Consider the following 26,958-nt stretch of genomic DNA (forward strand, 5'->3'; position numbering starts at 1 on the left):
TGGTCGGATTATATCCTGCTGGTTATTTGTCTCAGATTTTAAGTCCACAAATCATTTATTGTTGAGAAAAAAGAAAAAAAAATGGGACTGCAGGAATTACATGAAAAATCAGTCCTCGGATTAAAGTGGTTAGCCGTTTTACAGCGAGCTGATCATGACGGGCAGGCGGTTGTAGGAATTTACTGCATGTCTCGGAAAATAAGTGAAAAAGTCCGTAGGTAATTTTAGGGCTTATTTTGAGTAAAATCAGGTATACCATCCCCATGGCTCTAATTCTTGCTATAGTTACTGATGACCTTATAATGAATTACGTGAATATTCTGGCATCCGTTCGTCAGCAGTTATGGCTCTGTAACAGTGTGAGCTGACCTGTGTTCATACGATTATAGCACTCTTTATTACTACTACTACTACTACTACTACTACTACTGCTGCTGCTATTGTTACTGTTATTATTATTATTATTGTTATTATTATTATTATTATTATTATTATTATTATTATCATCATCATCATGATCATCATCATCATGATCATCATCATCCGGACCTCCTTTCCCACCGTAGGGCAGGGTAAGGAGTAGCAATGTCCAGGTAGCCCACATTTGTCCAGTCCAGTGGGCCACTCTTCCATTCTTTCACCATTCAAGCCTTCGGAATCCTGGATTTATCTGATGCGCCAAAAACATTCACCACGTTCTGTAGCTTCATATAAACGTATCTGATAGAGCCAGTTATTATTATTATTATTATTATTATTATTATTATTATTATTACTATTACTATTATTATTATTACCGGCATTTCAAGAACAAACCTAATGAGGTTTATGATATTTCCCGGGACACGCTGCATAAAAGCCTTTTTATGCAGACACTGGCGGTCTAGTGGCAGAATAATCCAGCCAGTGACGGCCTGCTTGGGTTCACATCTCGCAGAGAGAGAGAGAGAGAGAGAGAGAGAGAGAGATAGTAGTTGCCAGGGGCGTCGGTAGGTCTCCTGCCCATAGCGAGAGAGAGAGAGAGAGAGTAGTTGCCAGGGGTGCCGGTTGGTCTCCTACCCATAACCCCCCTACTTTTTTTTTTTTTTCCCTCAATGCTATCACTGAGAGTTTTTATTCGACGTAAGACAGGTATGTAGTGATGATGGGATTAATGAACAAGAACAATGCACCGTCCATTCTAATAATTGTTCCAGAGTGAATCGTCTCGAGAAAGAGCAAATCAAATGAAAAAATGTGTCATCGGCTTGAAGGAGTGAAGCTCGATAATCTGATAACGATTTTAGTTTGCTTAGGGAGAATTTTCGAACGGCAGAGGTTACATACAGCCGTTCCTTTACCCCTTCAGCATGAGGGGCCTTTCTTAAGTTGTATGAAATCGACCTGGAATAGCCTAGCAAAATTAATTGCTTGTATAAGAGACGTCACTTGATTGAAAGGGGTAAATACTCGAACCTAAGTAACCTGGCCTCCAGTTCCTACATCGTGACGGGGGTAATATTGGCAGGTACCGACAAGCCCTCACTGGCGACTTTCTGCAGATATTCTCCTTGGGTCTGTGGTTGTTATATATTTCTTTAAGCAAGTGTGATGAAAGAGTACAGTCGATGTGCGGTGGCGGAGTGGATATAGGTTATTTATTTATTAATTTGTTTATTTTTGTTTTAGTTTGACACGTATGAATCTCATGCACAGTAATCTGAAAAGTCTGTTGGGCTATGTAGATCACATTACTAGATTTTGCAAGCAATTGTTCAGTTTCGTTTTTTATCATAATGAAATGCATCGATAATTATCCTCCGTCCGTAACTAAAAGTAGTCAGTCTGTTTTTTTTTTTTTTCTTTCTTTCTTTTTTCCCCTGAATGTTCACATTTTGAATTCTAACTATCGGTTGCAAAAAAAATTCAGTGAGCCTTGGTTATCAGCCAAATCACCCCTCAGATCTGACTACACATGGCCACCAACAGAGCCAAAAGGGGTTAGAGACCTTCGTCAGGTTAGAACAAACACATTAACTTGGAGAAATTTCGCTATTGCACACGCACCCCCTCCCGAACAACATGGTCCTGCTGGCTTAAAACAGGTGGAACTCATCATCTTGACTCGCGGCAGATGACGAAGTCAAATTTTATAGCAAAGGTGTCTTGTAAATTTGTTACGGATGACTCAGCTGAGAGAGAGAGAGAGAGAGAGAAGGGGGAGAGGGGGAACTAAGCTGGTCGTCTCGTGCTTCCTGATGAGAGCAATCCGTCTGCACAGTCTCAGGGGAAGTCCGTGTCTGAGTCTCTGAGATTGCTCGGGAATTTTCACGGGGTCAAGTTCGTAACAGTTCCCCTTGCCTCCCCAGGTACCCCCCCCATCAACCCCCCCCTCTCTCTCTCTCTCTCTCTCTCTCTCTCTCTCTCTCGATCATGGTATCTTTGTTTTTCTGTCTAGATACTCTACTTACCTGTATATCATTCTTGTTATCTCCCTCTATGTATATTTCGTTTACCCATCAATATGTTTACTGAATTAGCTTGCGAACTGTGTATAATTATGTCATTTTTTTGTGCATATTTTCCTAGAATCGTAAAAAACAAAATCTCTAATCATAAAGATTACACTTTAGCAAAATACTTGTCCGTTATAAACTTACGAGCAGGCATTTCACTGGAGAGGGTGGGGCGGAAAGAGCTCTGAAAATGCTCGAAGATAATCTCCAAGTAATTACCACTAATTTTGTGTCGCACACAAGTGTATGAGTATACTGTATGTTAAAAATGATATTAATGTAAGTAATTTTATGCTTCAGATCTTTTATTCAGGTATTTTCTCATCTGCAAACTGATACTGAGTAATGAATATTTATGATAACAAACCGAAAAGAAATCGTTTTACCCTCACACATTAAGAAGATTCTAACAGCATTAACTACAATTTCCTTAAAGTACCAGTACACCATCAGAAGGGTCTGCCCTGAAAAATTAGCTTTTGCCCTAAAAAAAAGGGAAATTTTCCATGTCCGGTGGGGTGGGTGGGGGGGGGGAGCCCACCTCGTACGCCCATGTCAGTATCTGTCTTTGCACATTACCCTGTATATCCAACAATACGATACCCTGTATATCCAACAATACGATATCTATCTGCCAGTCTATCGTTCTTTATATATATTTTATAAAGGAAACTAAATCTCTCTGACTAGCTATGCAATAGTGTAATTATGTATATTGGATTTCTGCATGTTCGTACCGTATGAATTCACACATGTACTGAACTTTGCAGTGAGTGGACATACACCGTTCTGCTCCTGACTCACGTGACCATTATTATAACCTTTTTGTCCGTGTGATTATGTGTGTATGTGCAAACTTAAATACAACCATGAAAACTGAAATTTCCATGATTATGAATGTACTGTATTTCTGTCTGTACTGTATCTACATGTCAGTTCTTTTCTATGTACGGGTTTATCTGCTGTATAAATCTTCTGTATCTGTGTATTTATCTACCTATGTGTATGTGATCTTAGGTCCCTGTGTCTCTGCCTATCTGTGAGTCTGTATCTATCTTCACGTCTCTCCATTTATCCCATGTACCCATCGTCTCTGTTTGTCTGTAATTGCCGTAATCAGGAGTCAAAGTTGGGAGACCTGGGGAGTGGGAGGGAGTTCCTAGTTCTATCTGTCGTATCTGCCTATCTTTGTCTGCCTGTCTTTCCGTCTGTCTGTCTACCTATGTTTGTCGTTTTATGCCTTTCTGTCTGTATCTACGAGCATGTTGCTGTCAGTGTGTGTCTGTCTGTCTTACCGTTTATCTGTCTATATCTCTCTGGCTGTCGTACTTTTTATCAAGCAATGTATGTTGTTGTCTGTTTTTGTATTTATCAGTCCATCTTATGTTTATCCATCTTTACCTCTGTTTCTGGCGACTGTATGATGAAAAAAAAAAAAGTCATCCTACCAAAGGGGAAATCTCTCACTCCTCCACTCCCTCTCGCCACTCCAAGTAGCCCTCCTTCATGGTCTCATTCACACCATCTCTCCACCTCTATCTCCATCTCTCTCTTCCCCCCCTCGTCATCATTAACATTATATTGCTACTTTCATTATCGTTGTGAACTCCTGCATTGCCTCCTGTGCCCCATTTCCTCCATTTCTCCATCATCATCATCATCATCATCATCATCATCTGTAGCATCATCATCTTCAACTTGCACTTCTTACTGGCTGTTTTCGCTTTATCATCACCATCATCATCATCCACCTCTTCTTTATATCATCATCATCATCTTTTCTTTAACATGCGCTTCTTGCTGGCTGTTTGCGCTTCATTATCATCATCATCATCATCATCATCAATATCATCGTCGTTGCCGTAGGCGGCGGCGGAGGTGGAGGAGACGGAGGCGGCGGCTTCCCCCACACTACCTAACTCCTTTCCGTCTTATCATCAGCCTATCTTCTACATTATTACCCTCATTCTTTCTTCCTTTTTCACCACATAATGTTGTTATTCCGCTTATATTTTCTATTCACTACTCATCTCGTCTCTTTTCGTCTCGTCTAGTCCCTTCTCTTCGCTTTTCTTCTTTCTCCTCCTCTGCTAGTGTTTTTTCTTCTTTTCATCTTTTCTTGCACCATTATTTCCGCCTGTATCATCTTTATTCCCTCTTGTACATAACCCTCTTCATGTACACTTCCTGTTTTTCCTGTCTTCATTTCTCCTTCTTTAATCTCTCCTGCCACTCACTCGCCACACACTCCTCTCTTCTGTATTTCTTTACACTCTCATTTCGTCATCCTTCTCTCCTCATTGAAGTTCTCTTCACGACTCTCCGCCCGAGGGCATCTTTTTTTTTTTTTCCTAATATCAGACGATTAGATTTAGATTTTTTTTTACTGAAGTAATTTGGTATTGTCTTCACCAAACTCACCACTAAAAAATGGGTTCCTTAAGCAGAGTAAGGCCGTCTGCCAATGGCAAGCACAAAAAAAAAAAAAAGAAAAAAAAAGAAAAAAAAAAAAAGCAACACCGGATTGAACGGGTCAAACTATCTCCACACGATGCTTCGTATCATCATCATCATCATGATACCTCACTTTCCCATCCTCAAGTGGGGTGAATTAGGGTACAGAAAGCGAAGAAAAAAAAAATGCTAATGCCGGAACTAACCAACAGCAGGCCCAATGAAATTGGCCACATACTCATACACTCATCATTAAAGTCTCGAGTAACATGACTTAACTACAAATGCGCTTCAAAATTACCAAAGTCAGCCCGACAGCTATTAAATAAAAAATGACGTGCCGGACTTTTGTTAGGCACTCTTCCGTACAAATTTCATCCACCCAGCTCTGTGCACTATGTACACCACGTAACCTTCTGTCCTTCCTCTAAACACTCTCCTAACACGCTCCTCCCTATGAACTCTCCACAATCCTCTCTTTAAACTCTCCACACACTCTCCTCCCTTTACAAACTCTCCCCAAACACTCTCCTCTGAGCACGAAACACATCCTTCCTGTAAAATCTGCTCCAAACTCTCTGCACAAATGTTTCTTCCTCTACACATTCTCCACATCTTCTCTCACGTCTGTTCATCTTTTCTCTTTTCCTTTAAACTCACCCTATGTCCTTCCTCCCTTTAAACCTCTCGCCATGACCCTCCTTTAAACTTTCCCTACAAACTCACGTCCCTCCTTTCCTGAAACTCCCTCACTGCTCTCTTTCCCTGAAGTTCCTCCCCCCCCCTCTCTCTCTCTCTCCCTGTGTGTGTGTGTGTGTGTGTGTGTGTGTGTGTGTGTGTGTGTGTGTGGTGAAAGCCATTAGCTGCGAACCACGACATGGCCCAGGGGTATAACGAGTCTGCCCTCTGCAATCTCGGTTCGTCGTCACATTAATGAAATGCAAATACACCCTGGCAGTTTTCCTCGCCCTAAATTGCCTTCCGAGATCATTGAGAAGACGCCCTGGATGCTGGCACAGGACACCTACTCAGCCCTTTCTCTGTCATCACTGTCTCCAAGCTCTCTCTCTCTCCCTCTCTCTCTCTCTCTCTCTCTCTCTCTCTCTCTGTATGTATGTATGTATGTACTTGTTGCTCCTGCAGGAAGCAGGAAAGGGAGCTGGAATTAAAAATCTCGCTCGCGTGACTTTTTTTTTTTTTTTTTTTTTTTTTTTTTTGCCGATGTGTACCTGCTACGTTCAGTCGATTACATTAACTTTATTTACTTTAGAAGAGACTTCGAACTGGAAAGGTAATATATTTCCTTTAGTATTCCCCTCAGTTCAACAGGGCTTTCTTAAAGCGAATTAACTGATCTGCCTGTGACGAGACCAAGACGAAAAATACGTCATATGATTGAAGGAATTACTAAGAGAAATCCGAAGATAAGGGAGGGAAGAAAAGACATTAAAAATTTTTATGGGGTATTTTTAAGACCAGTAAACTTTCTAGTGTATTTAGTTTTTTTGTTTATGTATGTAGGCTACTTATTTATTTTAGGAGGATAACCTTGTAATCCACTCTGACAGAGCAGACCTACATCACGGAGTTACTTTACTATCATATGCCAGTAGAATTTTGGATAGTGAGTGAGTAATTTTTGTGGCCCATTTCGCTGAGTATGGTGTTTGATAATTATTAACTTTTGTGTGTCTGTCATATCTATCTATTCCCAGACGCCTGGGTCCCGTAAGGGGTGGCCACAAACAAATAGCCTTCACTCCGCCTTGTCCTCTGTCATTTGGCAGCCCTTCCTCCAACCCACACAGTCCTCTCTCATAGTAGCTCTCCACGTCATCCCTTCATCTCATTCTTGGTGCTTTCTTCTTTTCGTTTTCTTTTGTTTCTGGCTTCTTCCCCACCCAATCTGCTTTGTGAAAAATAGGGTTTGACTGGTGATGGTGAAGATGATGATGATGATGATGTTGATGTCATTAGGTGGTTTATTGTTTTTCATTATTTTACCTGTGAAATATTGAAGAGAGGAAACCGAAAAGTTTATTATTCTATTGCTTCTTTTGTTTATATACCTCACTGTTGTAAAAATCGACGATTCCTGCCGTGTACTTTTGCTTGTGAGTGTTGGTTTGCAGGTGGAGTAGCATAGTGTAAATGCCTGTGTTTTTGTTGCAGGCGAAGCAGCAGTGTTAATGTTTGTGTTGTGTTGCAGATGAAATAATGGTGTTAATGTTTTTGTTGTGTTGCAGGTGAAGTAGCAGTGTTATGTTTGTGTTGTTGTGTTGCAGGTGCAGTAGCAGTGTTAATGTTTGTGTTCCTGTGTTGCAGGTGAAGTAGCAGTGTTAATGTTTGTGTTGTTGTGTTGCACGTGAAGTAGCAATGTTAATGTTTGTGTTGTTGTGTTCCAGGTAAAGTAACAGAGTTAATGTTTGTGTTGTGTAATAACGTGAACGAGGAGAGTATTAACGTTTGTGTTTTTGTGTTGCAGGTGCAGTAGCATGGTGAGGGGCGACACAGGTGGGGCGCCTCCGGCAAGATGACCCAGACGACATTCTCTCACCCACACCCGCGGGGTCGCCCACCTCCGTCCCCGCACCGCCCACAGTACCATAGCACCGTGAGGAGGACGTGCATCAGATGGCAGCAGGTGGCAGTGGCAGTGCTGGTGACAGCAGCGGCATTATGTATCCATGTTGCAGGAAGGGTTAGCGAGGACCTTATGTTTACCTCCCCACTGTATAACGCCAGTGTGCCTGAGAACGCCCTAGGCAACACGGCTGTGGTTAGCGACACAATGATGGGTGTGTATGTGACTGACTCCTCACTGAAAATAAAGTACCGCATCACTGAGGGTGATGATGGCAACTTCTTCAAGGCCGGGAAGCGAGTCGTGGGCGATTTCTGCTTCCTGGAACTGCGGGTGCGAACTGGCAATCATGATGTGCTGAACCGGGAGAGTCGTGACCAATACCGCCTCAAAGTGAAGGCGCAACACCGGCGCCATGACGGGACGAAAGAAGACCTGCCAGGCGTCGTCACCACTGTCGTAGTCACCATCACTGACCTAAACGACCTATCACCATTGTTCATGCAACAAGAGTACCACGTCCGCCTCAGTGAGGATACTCCTCTGCATTCCTCAGTGGCACGTGTGAAAGCTGAGGACCCTGACGCTGGTCTCAATGGTGAGATATACTACAGCTTCCCACAGCGTACACCAGTCTTTGCCATCCACCCTACCTCGGGTGTTGTCACGCTGACACGGCCACTCAGCTTCTTGGAGAAGGCTAGGTACGAACTATTGGTACAGGCACAGGACCGTGGGCTTCAGCAGCGAGGCAGATGGCTGCGGCCCGCCACACTTTACATCAATGTGACTGAGGAGAATGTTTACGATCCACAAATCCTGGTGACCAAGCTACCAGAGTCAGTGCCCCGTGCCCATTTGGCTGTGGTGGCCATCATCAATGTGGCCGACCAGGACCGTGGCCCGAGTGGTGAAGTTAAATCACTGGAAATAGTGGAGGGCGACCCTGACCGAGTGTTCCGTATCCTGCCCGCCTCTGCTGCTAATGAGTTTAACCTTGCAGCCCTTGACACCATAGACTGGAGTGACTCACCTTTTGGGTTTAATCTTACTTTAAAAGCAACTGACGGAGGAACTAGAGCTAGATTCAGTTACAAAGTTGTTAGAATTGCGGCACCTCCACAGCCAGAAGAGGAGGCTGTGTTCACAAAGCAAGTGTATGAGGCGACAGTGAATGAAATGGCACCTCCGGGCACACGAGTGATACAGGTTGGTTCATGGCTGCCAGGGGCGCAGCGACGGGTCGAATACTCAATACTGGCAGGAAACAAAGGGGAATTCTTCCATATAGACCCATATTCTGGTGTCATCACCACCTCTGGTCTCCTGGATGCCGAGACACGAGACGACTACACATTGACAGTGTCAGCCACCAGCCCAACAGCCAACTTTCATCATCAAACATCAGCCAAGGTCCTGATTCGTGTTACTGACGCCAACGACAACACACCTATGATTGTGGCCCCTCAAGGTGTGGTGCGAGTGGAGGAGTACCAGCCAGCAGGCACCTGGGTCACCAAGGTGCGCGCACAAGACTATGACACTGGTGAAAATGGCTATGTCTCTTACAGTCTGGCCAATGCTGATGATGTGCCTTTCACAGTGGACCATTTCTCAGGTGAGGTGGTCACCACTCGCGTCCTCGACTATGAAACTGAACGGAGGATCTGGAAGCTGCTTGTTCGTGCGTCAGACTGGGGTTCACCATTCCGGCGCCAGAGCGAGAAAGTGATCACAGTGCATGTGGAGGATGTGAATGACAACAGGCCACAGTTCGAGCGCATCGACTGCAGTGGATATATTGACAGACTTACCCCACTTGGGTCTGAAGTCTTTACATTCTCAGCTGTAGACTTTGATCAAGGAAATATTGTCAGCTATAGGATTGTGTCAGGGAATGATGATCGCTGCTTTGCCCTGGACTCCACATCTGGGGTGCTGACCCTGACCTGTGACCTACAAGATCTCATGGTGTCAGAAAGAATGATAAATGTGACAGCCACGGATGGTGAGCATTTTGCTGATACTCTATCGTTGCGATTTCAGCTAGTGCGCCAGCAGAGCCCTTCAGTGGACTCCTGGGCTGATGTGGACTGCAGAGAGCTGGCTGTGGCACAGAAATTAGCTGAACAGCTTGCTCGTGCTGCCAAGAATAACCGTCCAGATGATAATCTGAACCTAATGTCGCCACCACAGCTGGTGGTGAACGCTCACGCCCCCGAGCTGCTGCACATGCCCCTGGAGGTGCGGGTGCGGGAGAACAGTGAGCCTGGCACGGTGGTGCTGCAGGTGGAGGCCAAGGACCAGGATGTCGGCTACCCCGGCCACCTCATCTATGCCATCTCCTGGGGTAACGAAGACTCAGTGTTTTTCATTGACATGGAATCTGGGGCTCTCACCGTGGCCGGAATTTTAGACCGTGAACGAGTGGCGCGCTACAATCTCAACCTGACAGTGTATGACCTTGGGTCGCCCCAGCGCTCAGCATCACGCCAACTTGCAATTACATTGGTTGATGAAAATGATAATGCACCAAAATTTGACAAACCAGCCTACAGCTTCTTCCTTCCCGAGAATGTGGCCAATGGAACAAGTGTGTACGAACTGCGAGCACACGACCCTGATGAAGGCAGCAACGGAGTGGTGACATACAGTCTAGCCACGGACACAAAAGATTTCCGCCTCGATCCAGTCAACGGGCGACTGAGTGTGGCATGGCCGTTGGATCACGAGACCCACGATGTGTATGAGCTGCGGGTTGTGGCCACTGACGGCGGGGCACGATCAGCCCACGCCTATGTTACAGTGCAGGTTGCCAACATCAATGATTGTCCCCCAGTGTTCCCCAGCGAGCGGTCAGCAGCAGTCCGTGTACCAGAGGACCTGCCTGTAGGAGCGCTGGTGACACTGGTGACTGCGCATGACCCAGACTCACCCCGCCTGCGCTACTCCCTCCTGGGCGGCCATGAGGATATGTTTGAGTTGGACGAGGACACTGCTGCTCTGCGCTTGGCCAAGAAGCTCGACTACGAGACTAGGCCCGCTTACAACATCACCATCCGCGCCACTGACGATGGCACCCCGCCCCTCGCTGCCAACACACATGTCATCGTCCAGGTACAGTGATCAGGGTCACCAACGTCAGTCTGAGAGAGAGAGAGAGAGAGAGAGAGAGAGAGAGAGTCTGATTAATTAAATTAGATCTGTGACAGCTCTAACACTATCAATCAGCCAGTGAGTTTTAACCAATCTCTCTTTCTGTCTGTCTGTCTGTCTGTCTGTCTGTCTCTGTCTCTCTCTCTCTCTCTCTCTCTCTCTCTCTCTCTCTCTCTCTCTCTCTCTCTCTCTCTCTCTCTCTCTCTCTCTCTCTCTCAGCTCATTCATGTAAATTCTTAGAGCTTCCATTAGTTGTTTAAGATTACGAAAGCACGTTACAAATTTGAGTATGTACTTTTACAGTATTATGTAGTATATAAAGCGGCTAAGTAACTTTGTAGTTCCATATTTTTCATACAGCTCAAACATCTCACCTACCACCTAATACATCCCTGGTACATGTCCATTTACACGTGCCTAGCCTAATCTAACTCCCCTACCACGTGTTAGGGTTGGCTTTCAACATGGAGAGGTGGCAGTTTTAGGTTCGATTAAAATGAAGAGAGAATAGCTATAGTTAATCGATCGGTGATGGAGGTGGACGAGATCATGGCGAGGTAGCAAGTATAGGCCAAGATAAAATGAACAGCATATAGCTATAAATGACTGACGAGTGGTGAAGGTGGAGACTGCAGTGTTAGGTCAAGTTAACATGGACAGAATATAGCAATAACTGATCTGTCGGTGGTGGACGTGGATGATATTTAGGCCAGATAATAATGGACAGCTTTTATCGATAAATAACATACAGGCGGACGAAGTTTTTGGTCAAGTTAAAATATAATGCAGATATCTATAATTAACTGCTAGGTGAACAAAAACTTTTATGCTAACTTAAAATGGAAACGGTATAACCATAAATAACTGACAGGTGGTGGACGTGGACGAGAACGTGCACGCACCAGTGTTCATGAAGGACGTGGAGGAGACAGAGGTGCTGGAGTCTGCACCGCCGCACACCCTAGTGGCCACCTTCAGCGCAGTGGACGGTGACACCAACACCGCGGACTCTGCCATCACCTACTCCCTGGTGGGGCCAGAGGGCAGGGGCGTCTTCTACATCGATCAGCAAGGTCAGTACTCGTGTGATTTATTTCCTTCCTTTCTGGTATTTTATTTTTCTTTTCATATATTTCTCCCCTTAGTTAACATTCATCCACTTGCACTGCCCCAGGGATTGAATACCAGAGCATCTGACAACAGGGAAAGAATTCGATCCCAGGCACAGTGCAGATGGATAAATTTCAGTTTATTTTTTCCTGTGGCATTACAAATTTCTTATCACACTGGTTTTTATTATTTGCCTCACGTTTTCTTTGCAACTGTCTTTTATTTTCCCAGCTCTTATAAATGTTAGAGCTCGTTCCCTGAAACCCTACAGTTCGCCTACGTGTCACACACCAACTCTCTCTCTCTCTCTCTCTCTCTCTCTCTCTCTCTCTCTCTCTCTCTCTCTCTCTCTCTCTCAGTTCATTAAATTCAACATGAAAAAATGTTAAGAAGAGAGAGAGAGAGAGAGAGAGAGAGAGAGAGAGCTACGACGGTAGCTAAGTTTCAGGTCCTCCCACTCACCAGGCCTTCCCTGGCTTCTAAAAGGGTAAGAAAGGGATTGCCTCTGGCCGTTTATTTACCTATATATTTATTTATTTACTTATTTATCTGCTTTTTTTTTTTTTTTTTACAATGGGGAGGGCGTGTTTTCCATTTCTCGCCACTCAGGCAACCATAGCCTCTCCACTGAACCCCATGTGTTTACTGTTTTATGTCGGTTTGTGTTCTGATGGGCTGATACCAACCCTGGCAGCAAATTGGTGGGTCAGCATTCCCTACATTCTCAAGGTAAAAGACCCACACTCCTACCCACCCCCCATGCCCCCTTGCCTCTCCCAGCCCCCTCAACACCTACCCCCTCCCACCCCCCTTAACACCTCCCTCCCTCCCTCCCACCCCCAGTAGCGGGGAAGTGTTGGGGCTGCCCATCTGATCGGCACGTTTGATAAGCACTCTGACTGACTATGAGTGCAAGGGTGAGCAGGAGGGGAGACTGTGTGTGTGTGTGTGTGTGTGTGTGTGTGTGTGTGTGTGTGTGTGTGTGTGTGCAGAAAGACAAACTGACAATATAGAGAAAATGTGAAAAGCGTGGTGAGAAAGAAAAAGACATGATGCACAGACTATGTTGGCTTATACAAGAGAGAGAGAGAGAGAGAGAGAGAGAGAGAGAGAGAGAGAGAGAGGGACAGACAGACAGACAGACAGAGAGACAGACAGACGGACAGACAGGGGGAGAGGTTGAAAGAACGGTGAAGCGAAAGTAGGATGTGGAGAAAGAGAAAATAGGAAAGGAAATGCTGAGAGTCTGTAAAGTGGAGAGAAAGGATGATTGTGGAGTGGGAGAGAGAAGGAGTGAGAACTGAAGAGACCTGTATGGAGAGTGGAAGGGAAGATGGAAGAGAGAACACCGTGAAAGACATCTAGAGGGCGGATGAGAAAAGTGCAAGAAGAAAGTGGAGGAACGTGGAGAGGGGAGCAGATTAGTGGAACAGATATGAAAAGGGAAGTGGAAAGAGAAAAGAATGTTGGAGAGAAAAGGTTTGCGGAACAAGTGTGTGGAGAGAGGAGATGGAAGGATGTGGAAGAAGAGATTAGTGGAGGAGATGTGGAGGAGGAGAAACGCTTTGAAGTCAGCTTGGGCAGATGATTGGATATTGGACTGGTGGGTGTGGGTGGGGGCGGGGGCAGACTTGCTAAGCAGGCTAATCACATCTCATGGGTTATGGGTGGAGTGGAGAAGCGTTGAAGATAGGGAAAGTAATAATGACGATAGTAATCATCATCATCATCTAATCCTGCGTTGTCCCATGAGGAGCGTAGGAGCCCGGGGCTAGGCAAGTTGGTCCGGACATTTAAGATGAGAGTGACCAGCCTCACTCGTCCCTGAATGGCATTACGTGGGCAATAAACCTCAACCATCCCTTGGATATAAGCTGACAGGCTCAATCCGACCTGAGCGCCTTAATTACCCACTAATCCACCAGACACCATAGCTTGGTTATATGTTTACCACCCAGAGTGGTAAATAGCTTCTTGGTGTACAGGAAACCATTTGGCTTGTCATTCAGTGTAGAGTCACCCGTAGACAGAAGGAAGGGGAAAGAAGGAAGGAAAGGACCTAAGAGGAAGGAAGGAAAGAAGGAAGGAAGAGATGAAAGGGCAGCCACCCGAGAGCAGCACTACATCGAGTGAATGGATGGCGAGTGCCCTCACATAATAATAATTTTATTTCGTTTATACTAAGACACTTGGTGGTCTGAGGAGTTATTGTCCAAAAGGATGTAGATACATTTAAGGATTGGGTAGGATTTTTTGTTCATATATTGACAGGGAAGGGCGATTTGTCTCTTTCCTCCAAAAAATTAAGTAACCTGAGTCTGTCCTTATGCTTCTGATGGTCAGTAATGGAGTGGATGATAGACAGTTCCCATAAACAGATAGATAGGTAAATAGATAAATAGGCAGGTAGAGAGAGAGACGGATCAATTGATTGACTGAATGCCTGATTGATTGATTGATTGATTGACTGATAAGTAGAGAGATAGATAGATATAGACAGTGGATGGATAGGAGTGGGTGGAAATTAAGTAGAGTATGGGCAGTGGAAGGAACTTTGAGAGGATAGGAATGAACGACCCTAATCTGAAGGATGGGATAGTTGGATTTGGATGAAGGTGTGGAAACTGAAGGAGGGAGAGAAATGAAAAGCGATGTACTGTGGAACTTGGAGTAGATGAATGAATGCGGCTGACTTAGAGAAGCGAATATAGGTGGGTGGTTATGTGGATAGGAATGGTGTAAAAACTGGATAAAGACGAGCAGTGGAAGGTGCGAATGGAGGGGCTAGGGCTCGTATTCTCGTAGGGTAAGCAGGCTTCCTGGCACCTCTTCCTTAGCAATTTATATATTTTTGGAGATACTATAGCTGATTAATATCCTTTTGTATGTTAAATATTCGGAATATGACAATGTTAGAAGGATTTCTATATCATTGAATAGGACAGTAAGGTGTAATAATTAGAATAAATTGCTTAGGAAATGATGTTAGGGAGCATCCTTTTCCGATGGGAATGCGGGCCCAGATCTGAAAGGCGGTAGGAATGGATTAGATGGAGATACTGCAAATGCGGATGGAAAGGTATGTGGAAACAGAACAGGATAGCTTTTTTTTTTTTTTTTTTTTTTTTTGTAATGATTGCAACCTGAGTTTTAGCAGTCCTCCTGCGTGTCATACTTTCATATATCACCATTTTAGTGCTGATACCACGCAGTCCAATAAACTGATTTTCCCGTTCCATGGTGTGCGCGAAGAGTGAGACAAGATGGACTGTATTCCAGGGGCATGAGGGTGAGGAGAAGGGGAGGAGGAGGTTCGAGGAAGAGGCATAGACAGAAAGATTTGCTTAGCGACCCGTTACGGAACAGTGTTTTAAGGCTATATTTTGAGTTATTATTTTTACGGAAATCTTTTTATGGCCCACCATGGAATATTTGTGCTTGCTGTGGGCATCTAGATTTGTTAGTGTCCTGCCTTGGATTGGGGCTGCAGTTTCGCTGTATTTGTCGACCCTAAGGTCATTCTCGGACAGCACCAGAATGGCCTATCCTCTCCACCATCACCTCCCATCATCATCATCATCATCATCCTGACCTCTTTTCCCACCTGAGGATGGATGAGGTAGGGTCCAGAAAGTGAGGGAAGAGAACGCATGATAGAGGTAAAAGTAATCAGCACCATGCATAGTGAATGGGCCAAATATCCATTCATTCACAATCCCAACCCCCGGAATCCTGACTCCACCTTACATGCCTAGTCGAAGGGGCATATGGAAAGGCTAGGAGAGAGTGGATGACGTGGACAGAGGGGCTGGAGAGAGGCGGATGGAGGGAATGGAGTGAAGCAGAGGCAATCAGAGAGTGGGCTAAATATGGCGAGGCAATAGTCCCGATGGCGGATGAGAAATGAAGAGATAACAAGATGGTGTGTGTGTGTGTGTGTGTGTGTGTGTGTGTGTGTGTGTGTGTGTGTGTGTGTGTGTGTGTGTGTGTGTGTGTGTGTGTGTGTGTGTGTGTGAGAGAAAGAGAGACTGCAGTGAACTAGTCTAATTGGTCAAAGGGTCGGGTTAATACGTAGGGTCAGGGTGCTGGTATGGGGGAAGGGGATGGGGGAGGGACGTGGAGGCAAAGGGGGAGGGAGAAGAGAGGAGGGGTCATCGTGAGGGGAAGATGAAGTGGGAGGGTGTGTCTAGGAGGGTGGGAGGGAGGAGAGGGAAGAGGGGTTGTGGTGGTGAGAAGGGGGAAGAGGGGGAAGCTGTATTGAGAAGGGAGGGGTAGGAAGGATGCAGTGGTGGTGGTGGTGCGTTTGATGGAAGGGGTGAGGTGGTGATGGTAGTGGGAGTGGTGAGGAAAAGAGTGCTGATGGTGGTAGTGGTGGTGATTATAGGTGTGAGAGTGATGATAGTTGTGGTGGTGGGTAATGCAGTGGTGGTGGGTGTGAGAGTAGTAGTGTTGTTGTTGGTGGTGATATTTGTGGTGGTGGTGAGCGATGTTTTGGTGGTGGGTGTGATAGTAATAGTGGTAGTGGTAGTGACAGTTGTGATGGTGAGTGATGCAGTGGTGGTGAGTGATGCAGAGGTGGTGATTGTGATGATGGTGTTGGTAATGTTCGTGGTAACACTTGTGATGATACTGAACCACAAACAAGCAACAGCCCATGCAGGGTCGTCCCGAGCATTGAACCACTGTTCCCTTGCGAATGACAGTTCCTCACCACAGCGAGGCGCGAAGAAAAGTGTGAAGGTTTGGTTCCTGGGTGGATGCAGCACTTGCATCTCCACCCAGTTAATAAGGGTACCATACTAGGCTCCGTTTCACCCCGTGATCTGGTTATATGGTTACAACCCAGCGTTGGAAATGATTTCCTGAGTTGCAGGAAACCACTGGACTTGTGACTCAGTGTAGAGGTAGTGTAGCTGAAGTGGAAATAATAATAAAGTGACAGGATAGAGGCTTAAGTGGCAAGGAAATATGTTTGTAAGGGGCGATAAGAAGTGCGCTGGTGTGATGGGTGTGCTGGTGGTAGGGGAGGTCCTGGGCATGAAGGGTGGCGTGGCCAAAAGTGTACTCGTAGTTGTGATGATAATTTTGGTTAAACCTCTCATGGTTGGGAAAACTCTAGAAATTTATTCCAGCTAACGCGAAACTATTTTATTTGGCTGAAAGTGTCATAGGAGCCTGTGTGTGAAAATAGTCATCATTAACCCCCGCCCCATGGTCGAGGCAACACCAATAATAATCAATTCCAGGTAACGTCAGACGATTCTGTTCAGCTGAACATGGGTCTGAATGTATTAATGTTTAGGTGCGCATGTGTGGTGTTGGTGGTGGTGAGCGAGGTATTGGTGGTGGAGGATGGAGTGGCCAGATGTATGATAGTGATAATAAGTATTGTTAATGTAATAATATAAATGATGTAATAGCGAGGAATATCATGAACTCGTTTCTGCAAGACGTCTCCCACGAAGCGGAATATGACTATGTGGCGGTGGCGAGAACAGAATATAAAGGACATCATGGTATTTTAAGAGTCAACTAAGTGCAGTGATAATTCTCGTTTAATGATGAAATCCTCGAGGTCGATAATAAAAAGAACTATCACTGATGAATGGTGTTAAGCGTGCTGTGTGTGTTATCGCTGGCAGGAGATAAGGTCCAGGGATCGTATTTATAAACAGTCCTGGTCAGTTTTTACAATAAAGTCTCTGTAGCAGTTAGTTGTTCCCGCCAGTCATTTTCTTCGGTCCAACTACCACACTTTAATGTTCACTGTAGTTGGGCAGCTGTGTGGCTGAAGGTAGATGTATGAACCAGTAATCTCGCACACAACATGCACTTAAGAAAGTTTCTAAATACGGCCTCAGATGTTGTCAGTTTGATGTATGACTAATGGTGTTGTCAATATATCTCAGCATGGCGCCTCCAGTCTCTTGTGTAACCCGGTGATAGTGCCTCGTGGGTGGTAGTGAGGAGGATGTCTTGTGGAGAGGTGTGTGTAGGAGTGATTAGCACTTTAACCCCTTCAGTCTGAGCAGAGACTTTAGAACTTGATGAGGTAGAGATTTAGTGTCAAAAAATTCTAGATTTCAACTATTGTTTCACTTTCATGAAGACTGATATTGAGAGCTGTAGTGGTTTTGGGTGTGTGAATGGAACTACAGTTGTTGTGTGGTAGCTTCCAAGTAAACATGGCCATTTCTTTCTCCCTACGTGCCCTACTCAGTACAATACAAAGATAGCCTTCAGTACGCGGGGCGTTTGTTAGGCTAAATGAAATTGTATGAAGATATTAGAAACAAACACAAGGATGTCTTCGTATACAAGGGGTTAAGGGCAGGGTCGGCCTTCCGCTTTAAAAAATTGTGTAGATAGTATATATCTGACTACATAAAGCACCGCTACCTGATTGTATGAAGGAGTAACTGGTGCAAAGGAAAGCAGGCAGAAGATAAACAGGCCCAATTGTTCTTTCGAGTCCACTTGTTATAGGGTAGGTTATGACTAAGAAATCTGTGAGTCGAACACAAGAATTAGAAAAAAAAGGCCCTCTATTTAAAGGGCTAATAGCGATAGTCCTAGCTGTGGCCGCAGTAGCAGTAGATGTTTTGTTGTTGCTGCTGTTGTCCTTGTAGATAAGAATACTTGTGGTAGAAAACCGTTTAGCTGGGACTGTATTTTATAACGACTAATTCCAGACGATTCAGCTCAAGGAAAGTCACTCTCTCTCTCTCTCTCTCTCTCTCTCTCTCTCTCTCTCTCTCTCTCTCTCTCTCTCTCTCCAAGCGTTTACACACGATAATGAACATTGTTAAAGCACTGGAAGGGAGGACACAAAGGCAATATTTAATTAGTGGTCTTAGAGGAGGATGAGATGAAGTGATTAGGAGAGAGCAAACTCATTAGTTAATAATAATAATAATAATAATAATAATAATAATGAAAGTGTAAGGAAATGCAGGTAAAGATAAGATAATCATGTGGAATTTAATCAACTTCTTCAGCTCAAGGACGTCTTTTATCATTTACTTTTTCCCACCACCAGACGATTTTTTTTCTTGACGGGTAATTTTTCGAGATGATATGGATAAATATTTCCTTCATCATGCCCTTCAGTGTGAGAGGTATTTCTTAAGCTTAATCAATCCGTCCACAGGTAGCAAGAATAACAACTTCGCCTTCATGGTCGAGGAGGGTAAAATCAATGGACTGATTTTGTATTTATTACCTCCACCAAGTAGGTTATGTTTTCACCCCTGTCCGTTTGTTTGTTGGTTGGTTGGTTGGTTTGTGAGCAAGATTACACAAAAACTACTTGACGTATTTCCACGAAACTTGGTAGAAGAATGGGACTTGGCCCAGAATAGTCTCCATTAAATTTTGGTGCGGATCCGGATAAAGGTGCGGATCCAGGATTTTTTTTTTTTTTTCACTTTCTTTAACATTGCGAGATAGTGCGTTTCTCGACATTTTCGTAAATTTTTCAGTGAATACTGCATGGATGTTGATGGCGGAGGTATGCGCTGTACTGTGTGCCATTCTAGTTTATTTTTGTATTTATTTATTTTAAGTTTTAGACTAAGGGCAGACAAAAAAAAAAATTACCCTGCTGACAAGTCCTCAATAAACTTATTATTATTATTTATTTTTTACGCGGTAGGATTTTACACCGAGGCTGACATAGGACTTTTGATTCATCTCTCGTCAACATAGCAAAATAGCCTGATCCTAGAAAATAATTTGATATACGTCCTCGAGCTGAAAGGGTTGGAAAATTCGACGTTGTTGGGTAAAGTTCAGATATATTAATTAATAGTGTGTTGATAACTGAGAAAAAGTGAACCGTATTAAACGTTTTGCGGATTACACAGAAATAACTGGATGGATGGGGCTGTGTTGATGAAATTGTTACAGTTTGCTGCAATAGTTTAGTGTGGAGAGAGAGAGAGAGAGAGAGAGAGAGAGAGAGAGAGAGAGAAACCATAGTGGAGAGTGGAGGACACATGTTTTCAGGACTCCCTAACTTTAATATGATATCTTCCATTACCTCACCATGCAATATCTTGTTTTCCATTACTCAACATTACAAGTTCACTTTCCCCCAGTCTTGCAATAATCATTTTCCAGTAGCCCTTCTTGCAATTCCCAGTCTTGCAGTATTATCTCTCAGTCTTGCAGTGTCCATTTTTTGATAGTCCCTCTTACTGTTTCTAATCTTGTTTATATTCCAGTTCTGCAATGTCCATTTTCCAGTAGCTCCTCTTGCAGTTTCCATTCTTGCAGTGTTTGTCTTCCAGAACATAGCCTTCCAGTATGCCGCGTTGCAATACCCCGGCCTCAATTAACCCGTCCTCCCTCGTTCTGGTAGTGTCAGGGTGAAGCTGAGAGAGAGAGAGAGAGAGAGAGAGAGAGAGAGTGACTTCTTTAGGTATACATATACGTACGTACATACTGGTGAGAATTCTGCTGGTTTCACACACACACACACACACACACACACACACACACACACACACACACACACACACACACACACACACACACACACACACACACACACACACACACACACACACACACACACACACACACATTTATACAACAAGGACTCCGCTCTTCTTTCCCTTCGCTACAGTGCTGCATTTATTCTCTCTCCATCATCCTATTCTATTGAACTCTCTTGTTTGTTTCCCCCATTTCGTCGGGCATGCAGCACCTTTCTAGCTACACACTCTTCATCTCTCTTCTCTCTCACTCTCTAATGCAAAAGTCAACCTGCATCATCCGTCCCTCACTTACAGAAGAAGTAAGGCCTAAAACACTCACCATTAATTCTTGACCTCAGCTTGCGACCTCCAATCTTTTAAATGTAATCTGTCTAGGCATCTCTGTGAACGAATCTTGCCTTTGACCTCTCTCTCTCTCTCTCTCTCTCTCTCTCTCTCTCTCTCTCTCTCTCTCTCTGCAATAAACACACTGACTGAGTAGTTAACCATCGTCCTTAATTCCGTGCAATGACCTGCAATTCATTAAGGTGGTCTAGGGAAATTGCACAGGCTCGCTGGTGTACTTTATTGCCCTTCATATTCCCAGAGGTGATGAGAGTGAGCGGTTAGTGTTGTTACTGGGGTGATTAGGACCGTTAGTAGATCCTCGGTGTGTGTGATTGGGTGCATGGACGGATGAGAGAAAGAGAGAGAGAGAGAGAGAGAGAGAGAGAGAGAGAGAGAGAGAGAGAATCATAAAATAGAAATATTCAACACTGCCATCCTACACCAGACCTCACCACTCATCCTTAACCTTTTCACAGCGATTACTTTTTCCACATTATTCTTGCTGCCTCCAGACGAATATGATCAGCTTTTGAGAGACCTTTCGTGCTGGAGGAGTTAGAAAGTCTCCATTAATCCTGCGGGCTGTTAGGAGAGTGCTTAGAGCTGTTTTTGACGCCGAGTGGTTGTAATTGGGTGATTGGAGGAGGTGGAGGAAGACTGGATATGAATGTTCTTTGATACTAGTGATGATGATGATGATGATGATGTCGTTGTACCTGAGTAATTAATAGGATGTAAATGCCTGTTAATGATCGTTAGGTGGCGCTGATTGGATTTTTGGGTGGATGGAGACTGAGTTCATGGTAGGTTATTGTTGTAGCTGAGTAATTAGCGGAGTGGACTGCGCTGTCAGAAAATTAATTAGGACTTTGGAAATGCTGGATTGCTGTGATGGGTGGCTGGACGGATATTTTAATGATTGCAGGCTCTGTATATAAAAATGGAAAAAATCAGTAATGTGTTAATAAGTAGAAGCGTTAATAGCACCGATAATGATAAGTTCCATTTGGGGCGGTTAGTGAGTATGGAATGATGCAGATTTAACGACTGGGTTGGTGGGTAAAAGACTGGACTGTGTGTTTAAAATGATCCGGATGACATAATTGCTAATGAGTTGTTTTGTTAATTAGGCAGTTAGTGAGCTCGATCTGGCTCTGACTGGGTGGCAGGGTGGGTGAGCACTTAACACGCTCACTGCAGTCACATATATTTTAGTTTTTTCTAGCAGTCATACAATTTTCTCATTGATTTTACGGGGTGATTTAATTAAAAAAATCATTTAAGGATCATTTAAGGCTATCTAACACCTGCTGTTCGAAGTGCTTCTCCTAAGCTGAATATAGTCATTTAGAGATGACAAAAATATAAGAAAAATGATGTACGCAGGCAGGAGGGATGAAGAAAGGCCGGGTGAGGATTGGTGTGGGATAGTTGAGTAGGATTATGTTTTTGTTTCATCTCTCTCTCTCTCTCTCTCTCTCTCTCTCTCTCCCTCCCTCCCTCCCTCCTATCTCGCCGCTGGCCGCCGGTTCGATGAAAGGTTGAGATAGCCAAATCTGGGAGGGAGACTGAGATAGCGGAATGGTGGAACAGGATACCGCCTCCACCACTGCCATAACTACCATGAGTACTTCCACCACTGCCATCGCTCTCTCCACCACCACCATAACTACCATCACGACCACCACTGCCATCATCATTAAACTGTCCTTACCACCATTGCATGTAAGGGCCTCCATCATTGCCATAGCTACCATCACTACTTCCACAACTACCAACTCAACCTCCATCATTATCATGACTACTGACACTACCATGAGTACATCCACTGCTACTATGACTACCATTATATCACTGCTACTTTCACTGCCATAACTATAACGGGTTTGTTTTTTCCATCTGGTATTGGGTCAGTAGTGGTGTCGCCCCTCTAGTCTGACTGCCCCTGGTTCTCATCTAAGCTGCAAGGGGTTAGGGATCTTCGGCAAGTTGGAACAAAAAAGCTATACCAACAACAGTACAGTTTCCATTACAATCATTGGTATTACCACTACCACAATCACAGCTATTACCACCACCACAATCACATCTATTACCACCTCCACAATCACAGCTGTTACCACCTCCACAATCACAGCTGTTACCACCTCCACAATCACAGCTGTTACCACCACCTCAGTCAGGTATTACCACCACCTTAATCACAACTATAACCATCACCACAATCACAGCTATTAACTACCACAGTCACAGCTCTTACATCACCACCCCCACCATAACTACCATAAATTTTACCTCGAGCATAAACTACCACCCCATCTACCATAATCATAATTTCTGTTACAACCACAACAACTCCTTTTCCACTACTGTAGTATAATTATATAAACACCACAACATTTTCAGCTACATTTCCTAGCACCACCACCACCACCACCACCACCACCGTTACTACCATCATCCAACTACAACTCACCATAGCCACAACCACCACCTCCATCACCATTACCTCTGCTACCACTACCATCACAACTACCATCACCACTATATTTACATATCTACCGTTCCTACCCAACTACAACTCACCACAGCCACAACAACCACCCCTATCACCACTACCACAGCCACAACCACCACCCCTATCACCACTACCACAGCTACGATTACCACCATAACTACCATCACCACTACTTACATACTTAACCACTCCTACCATCCCCTCACTCCCATCTCTACCACACCCACTACCACAACTACCACATCACAGCCCATAACCACACTGTCTTGTCATTAAACACAACGCAACAGCCATTTCTTTGACTTGCCGCATCACCATTAACACTGTTATTTACAATTCTGCGTTGTCATTGTACGTCTCAACCCTATCATCATCATCATTATGTGTTGCCAGTATTAATGTCAGTATTAAAATCTGCATCATCATCATCATCATCATCATCATCATCATCATCATCATCATCATCATCAGGGGTACAGATATTCGTATCCTTAAAGTAGCTCTCTAAATCAGGGTGTGTGGGCTGAGACGATGGAGGAGGGGGGACGGGAAGTGGAGGAGAGGGGATAGGCTTGGGAGGGAGGGAGAATGGAGTATGTGAATTGTAGGGAGGGTAGATGGAGGGTAGGAGAGGGGATGGGGAGAGAGAAAAATGGAAGGAGGAAAAAAGAGGGAAGGAAAGAAGAAGAGCAGGGAAAGGAAGGAGTATAAATGATGAGATGGGATGCAGGGAGTAGAGATAGAGTGGAAGAGAATAGGTAGGAAAGTAAGTGAGGTGGAAAGAGGGAAGGGGAAGGAGGGAAGCAGTGGGAGGGTAGGAGGGAGGGGAGGGGAGGGGTGACAATCCTCCCCTTACCCTCATCACCTCGCCTTGGCAACTAATTAGCGATTGGAGGGAGAGAGAGAGAGAGAGAGAGAGAGAGAGAGAGAGAGAGTAATCAAAATCAATTCATGGTACCGTACTGGAGAGAGGGAAGGGGAGATTGTCAGAGGGTTGGGTGGGGGGAATTAGCTCTGGTGGGGGGGTATGAGTGTGGGTGGGGGTAACTGATAACAGGGCCCCCAGGGAGAGGTAATGTCGGTGATGAAGACCCCCCCTCCACCCCGTTATCTCTCTCCCCTTACCTCATTCACCCCTTCTTTATTCCACTCCCCTCTCCCCTGTCTTCGTTTCTCATCCCCATACCCTCCTGCACCCTCTCCTTCTTGCCCTCTCTTCTCTCCTCTCCTCTCCCCCCACTTCCCCTCCTTCCCCATTCTGTTACCCTCACTTTCTCTTCTCCCCCCCTCTCTACCACTCACCCAGTCTCTCCCCTCTCCTCTCCCCTCTCTTCTCCCACACTCTCCATTTCTCTTGTCCCTTCCTTCTCGTCCCCTCTCCTTCCTTCCTTTTCCTCCCCACCCCCCCTTCTCTCTCCACCCCTCTTGTCTACTCTCCTCTCCTCTCTTGTATTCTCTGCCCCTCTTTACTCTACTACTCTTCTCTGCTCATCTTCCTTTCTCTTCTCTTATCTTCTCACCAAGCACCCGAGTAATACCCATTTGAATGTAATCTCGCCTGTAGTGTAACGTCGTGAATGGGGAGAGCTAGAACAGGTCGTAGATAGGTCGTCTGTGGGTCGTGTTTGACTGGAATGGGTCGTGATAGGCTCGTGTTTGGTTGGAATGGGATGTGATAGGGTTGTATCTGGCGGAAATGGGTCGTGAACGGATGGTGTTTGGCAGCAGTGGGTCGTGATAGGGTCGTGTTTGGCTGGAACGGTTCGTGATTAGGTTGTGTTTTGGTCAGAATGGGTCGTGATAGACTCGTATGTAACTGGAACTGATCGTGATAGGGTCATGTTAGGCTGGAATAGGTTGTGCTTAGCTGGAATGGGTCAGTCGAGTTTGGTTGGAATGGACCTTTAGCGGATTATATTGGTTGTGTAAGTCGCATGTAAGTAAAATAGGTCGTTTTTTAGATGGAAATGGTTACAGTCGGTCGTAATTAGGTCGCGTTTAATTGCAGTGAGTCGTTATTAGATGGACGAGGTCGTGATTGGGACGGTTGGTGTCGTGTTTGGCTAAAATGGATCCTGTCTGGCAGAAGTGGGTGTGGATGGGGTCTTGTTTAGCTGGAGTGAGCCGTGATTAGAATGGGTTCGTCTGGGATGGGTTGTGATTTGATTTGCCTGTGTATATGGGTTATTGTGTGTGTGTGTGTGTGTGTGTGGATGGGTGGGTGATTTTTAGAAATAGCTATGAAAAACAAACCACCGCACCTGTAGATATTTAGATATTTTGCTCCTTACAGATTTCTACAGCCGGTCAGTAAACTCATCTCCAGTGCTTTAAAGTCCTTCCACTTCTTTTTTCTGAAGAGAGCAGCAAGTGGCTTAGGTTCTACTGTAATGATGTTGAAGGAGGCAGTAGAAAAAGTAATCTTTCTTGCTCTTACCCCGTCAGATGATTTTACATTTCTCATCTTCCTTTTGTCCGACTTGTTTTCCTTTAACTTCTTTTGTTGATGGTTTGTTGCGGTTGTTGTTGCTATTATTATTATTATTATAATTATTATTATTTCTGTTGCTATTATTGTTATTTTTAATTGTTTAATTAATATGAATTAATTTTTGGTCTGATTATTTTCATTAATATTATTGCTGTGTATATCTGTCACTTAGTGGTAGGTGGTGGCGACCATCATCCACTCACTTGATGTAGTGCTGCCTACTTCTTCCTTAGCCTTTATCATTTTTTTTTTTCTGTGCCTGCCCTCCTCCCTTCCTGTTTCTTCCATCTTTCCTGTCACTTCTTATTGCCTTTCTTTCTTTTACAGTTGGCTTTACATTGAGTGACAAGCCAAATGGTTTCTTGTAAACCAAGAAACCATGTACAACGCTGGGTGGTAACCATATAACCAAACCATACGTGCTCCCTACGTGTCAACAAGTGGGTTGGTGGAGGGTTAGTGCCCCTCCCCGTAAAACAAATAACTCAAAGTCAATGGCCACCCCTTGCGGGATTATGGCGTCTGGCAATAGATAGATAGATAGATTTCTGTCACTGCCGTTATTTGCACCATTATTTTATTGTCACTTTCGTTTTTTTTTTGTGTGTGTGTATGGTTCTTACTATTACTGTCAAAATAGTTATTTCTTAGATGGCATTAATGTTTTTGTTGATTTTGTTGTCTCTACTGCCATTGTTTATCTTGACGGTGCTGTCGTTGCTATCATTAGTGTTCTTGTCGCCGTCGTCGTTGATATTCTTGTCGTTGTTGGTGTCATTGTTGTCGTTGTCCCTTTTACCGCTGTTGTTGTTGTTGTTGTTGTTGGCACCAGGGTCCCACAGTGCCCCTCATCAGGACATTATCTCTGGTCATTATCGTCCTCGTTAGCCCCAGCCCCCGCCCCCCATAGGCCCCCCGCTGCATAACGAAGCCGGGAGAGCAAGTGTTAACAATGTATCATTATGCTTCGACGCAGGGAGGGAGGGAGGGAGGGAGCAAAACAGGGAGGGGGAGAGAGAAAAGAAGAGAAGGAGGGAGGGGGACTGAAGGGAGATTGGTAGGAGGAGGAGGGAGGGAAGGGGAGAGTGAGAGAGAGATGAGAAAGGAAGGAAGGAGAAAGAAAAGAAGGAAGGAAAGAGCCAAGGAAAAAAAGAAGGAGGGAGGTAGAGAAGGAGCTAGGAAAGGAGAGGAAGAAGGGAGGGAGGAAAGAAGAAAGAGAGGGGTGAAGGAGAAAAGGGAGGGAGGAGGGAGGGAGGGAGGGAGGATGGGAGAAAAGAAGAGAGAGAGGGGAGAAGAAGGGCCGAGCCAGCATGGGGGGTGGT

At 44.8% G+C, this 26,958-nt stretch overlaps 1 protein-coding gene across 1 annotated transcript in view; it reads left to right on the forward strand.

Annotated features, from left to right (window-relative positions):
• Positions 1–7,482: 7,482 nt before the first annotated feature.
• LOC145392990 (fat-like cadherin-related tumor suppressor homolog) overlaps positions 7,483–26,958 on the forward strand; it is a 569,943-nt gene continuing 550,467 nt past the window's right edge. Inside the window, exons 1-2 of the mRNA XM_080267295.1 lie at positions 7,483–10,650; positions 11,561–11,762. Coding sequence (XP_080123421.1) covers positions 7,483–10,650; positions 11,561–11,762 — 3,370 coding nt within the window. The remainder of the gene's footprint in view (positions 10,651–11,560; positions 11,763–26,958) is intronic.

This window comes from Coenobita brevimanus, chromosome 23, assembly GCF_032717465.1.
Source record: "Coenobita brevimanus isolate Jiangsu-jjx chromosome 23, ASM3271746v2, whole genome shotgun sequence".
Classification (NCBI taxonomy): Eukaryota; Metazoa; Arthropoda; class Malacostraca; order Decapoda; family Coenobitidae; genus Coenobita; species Coenobita brevimanus.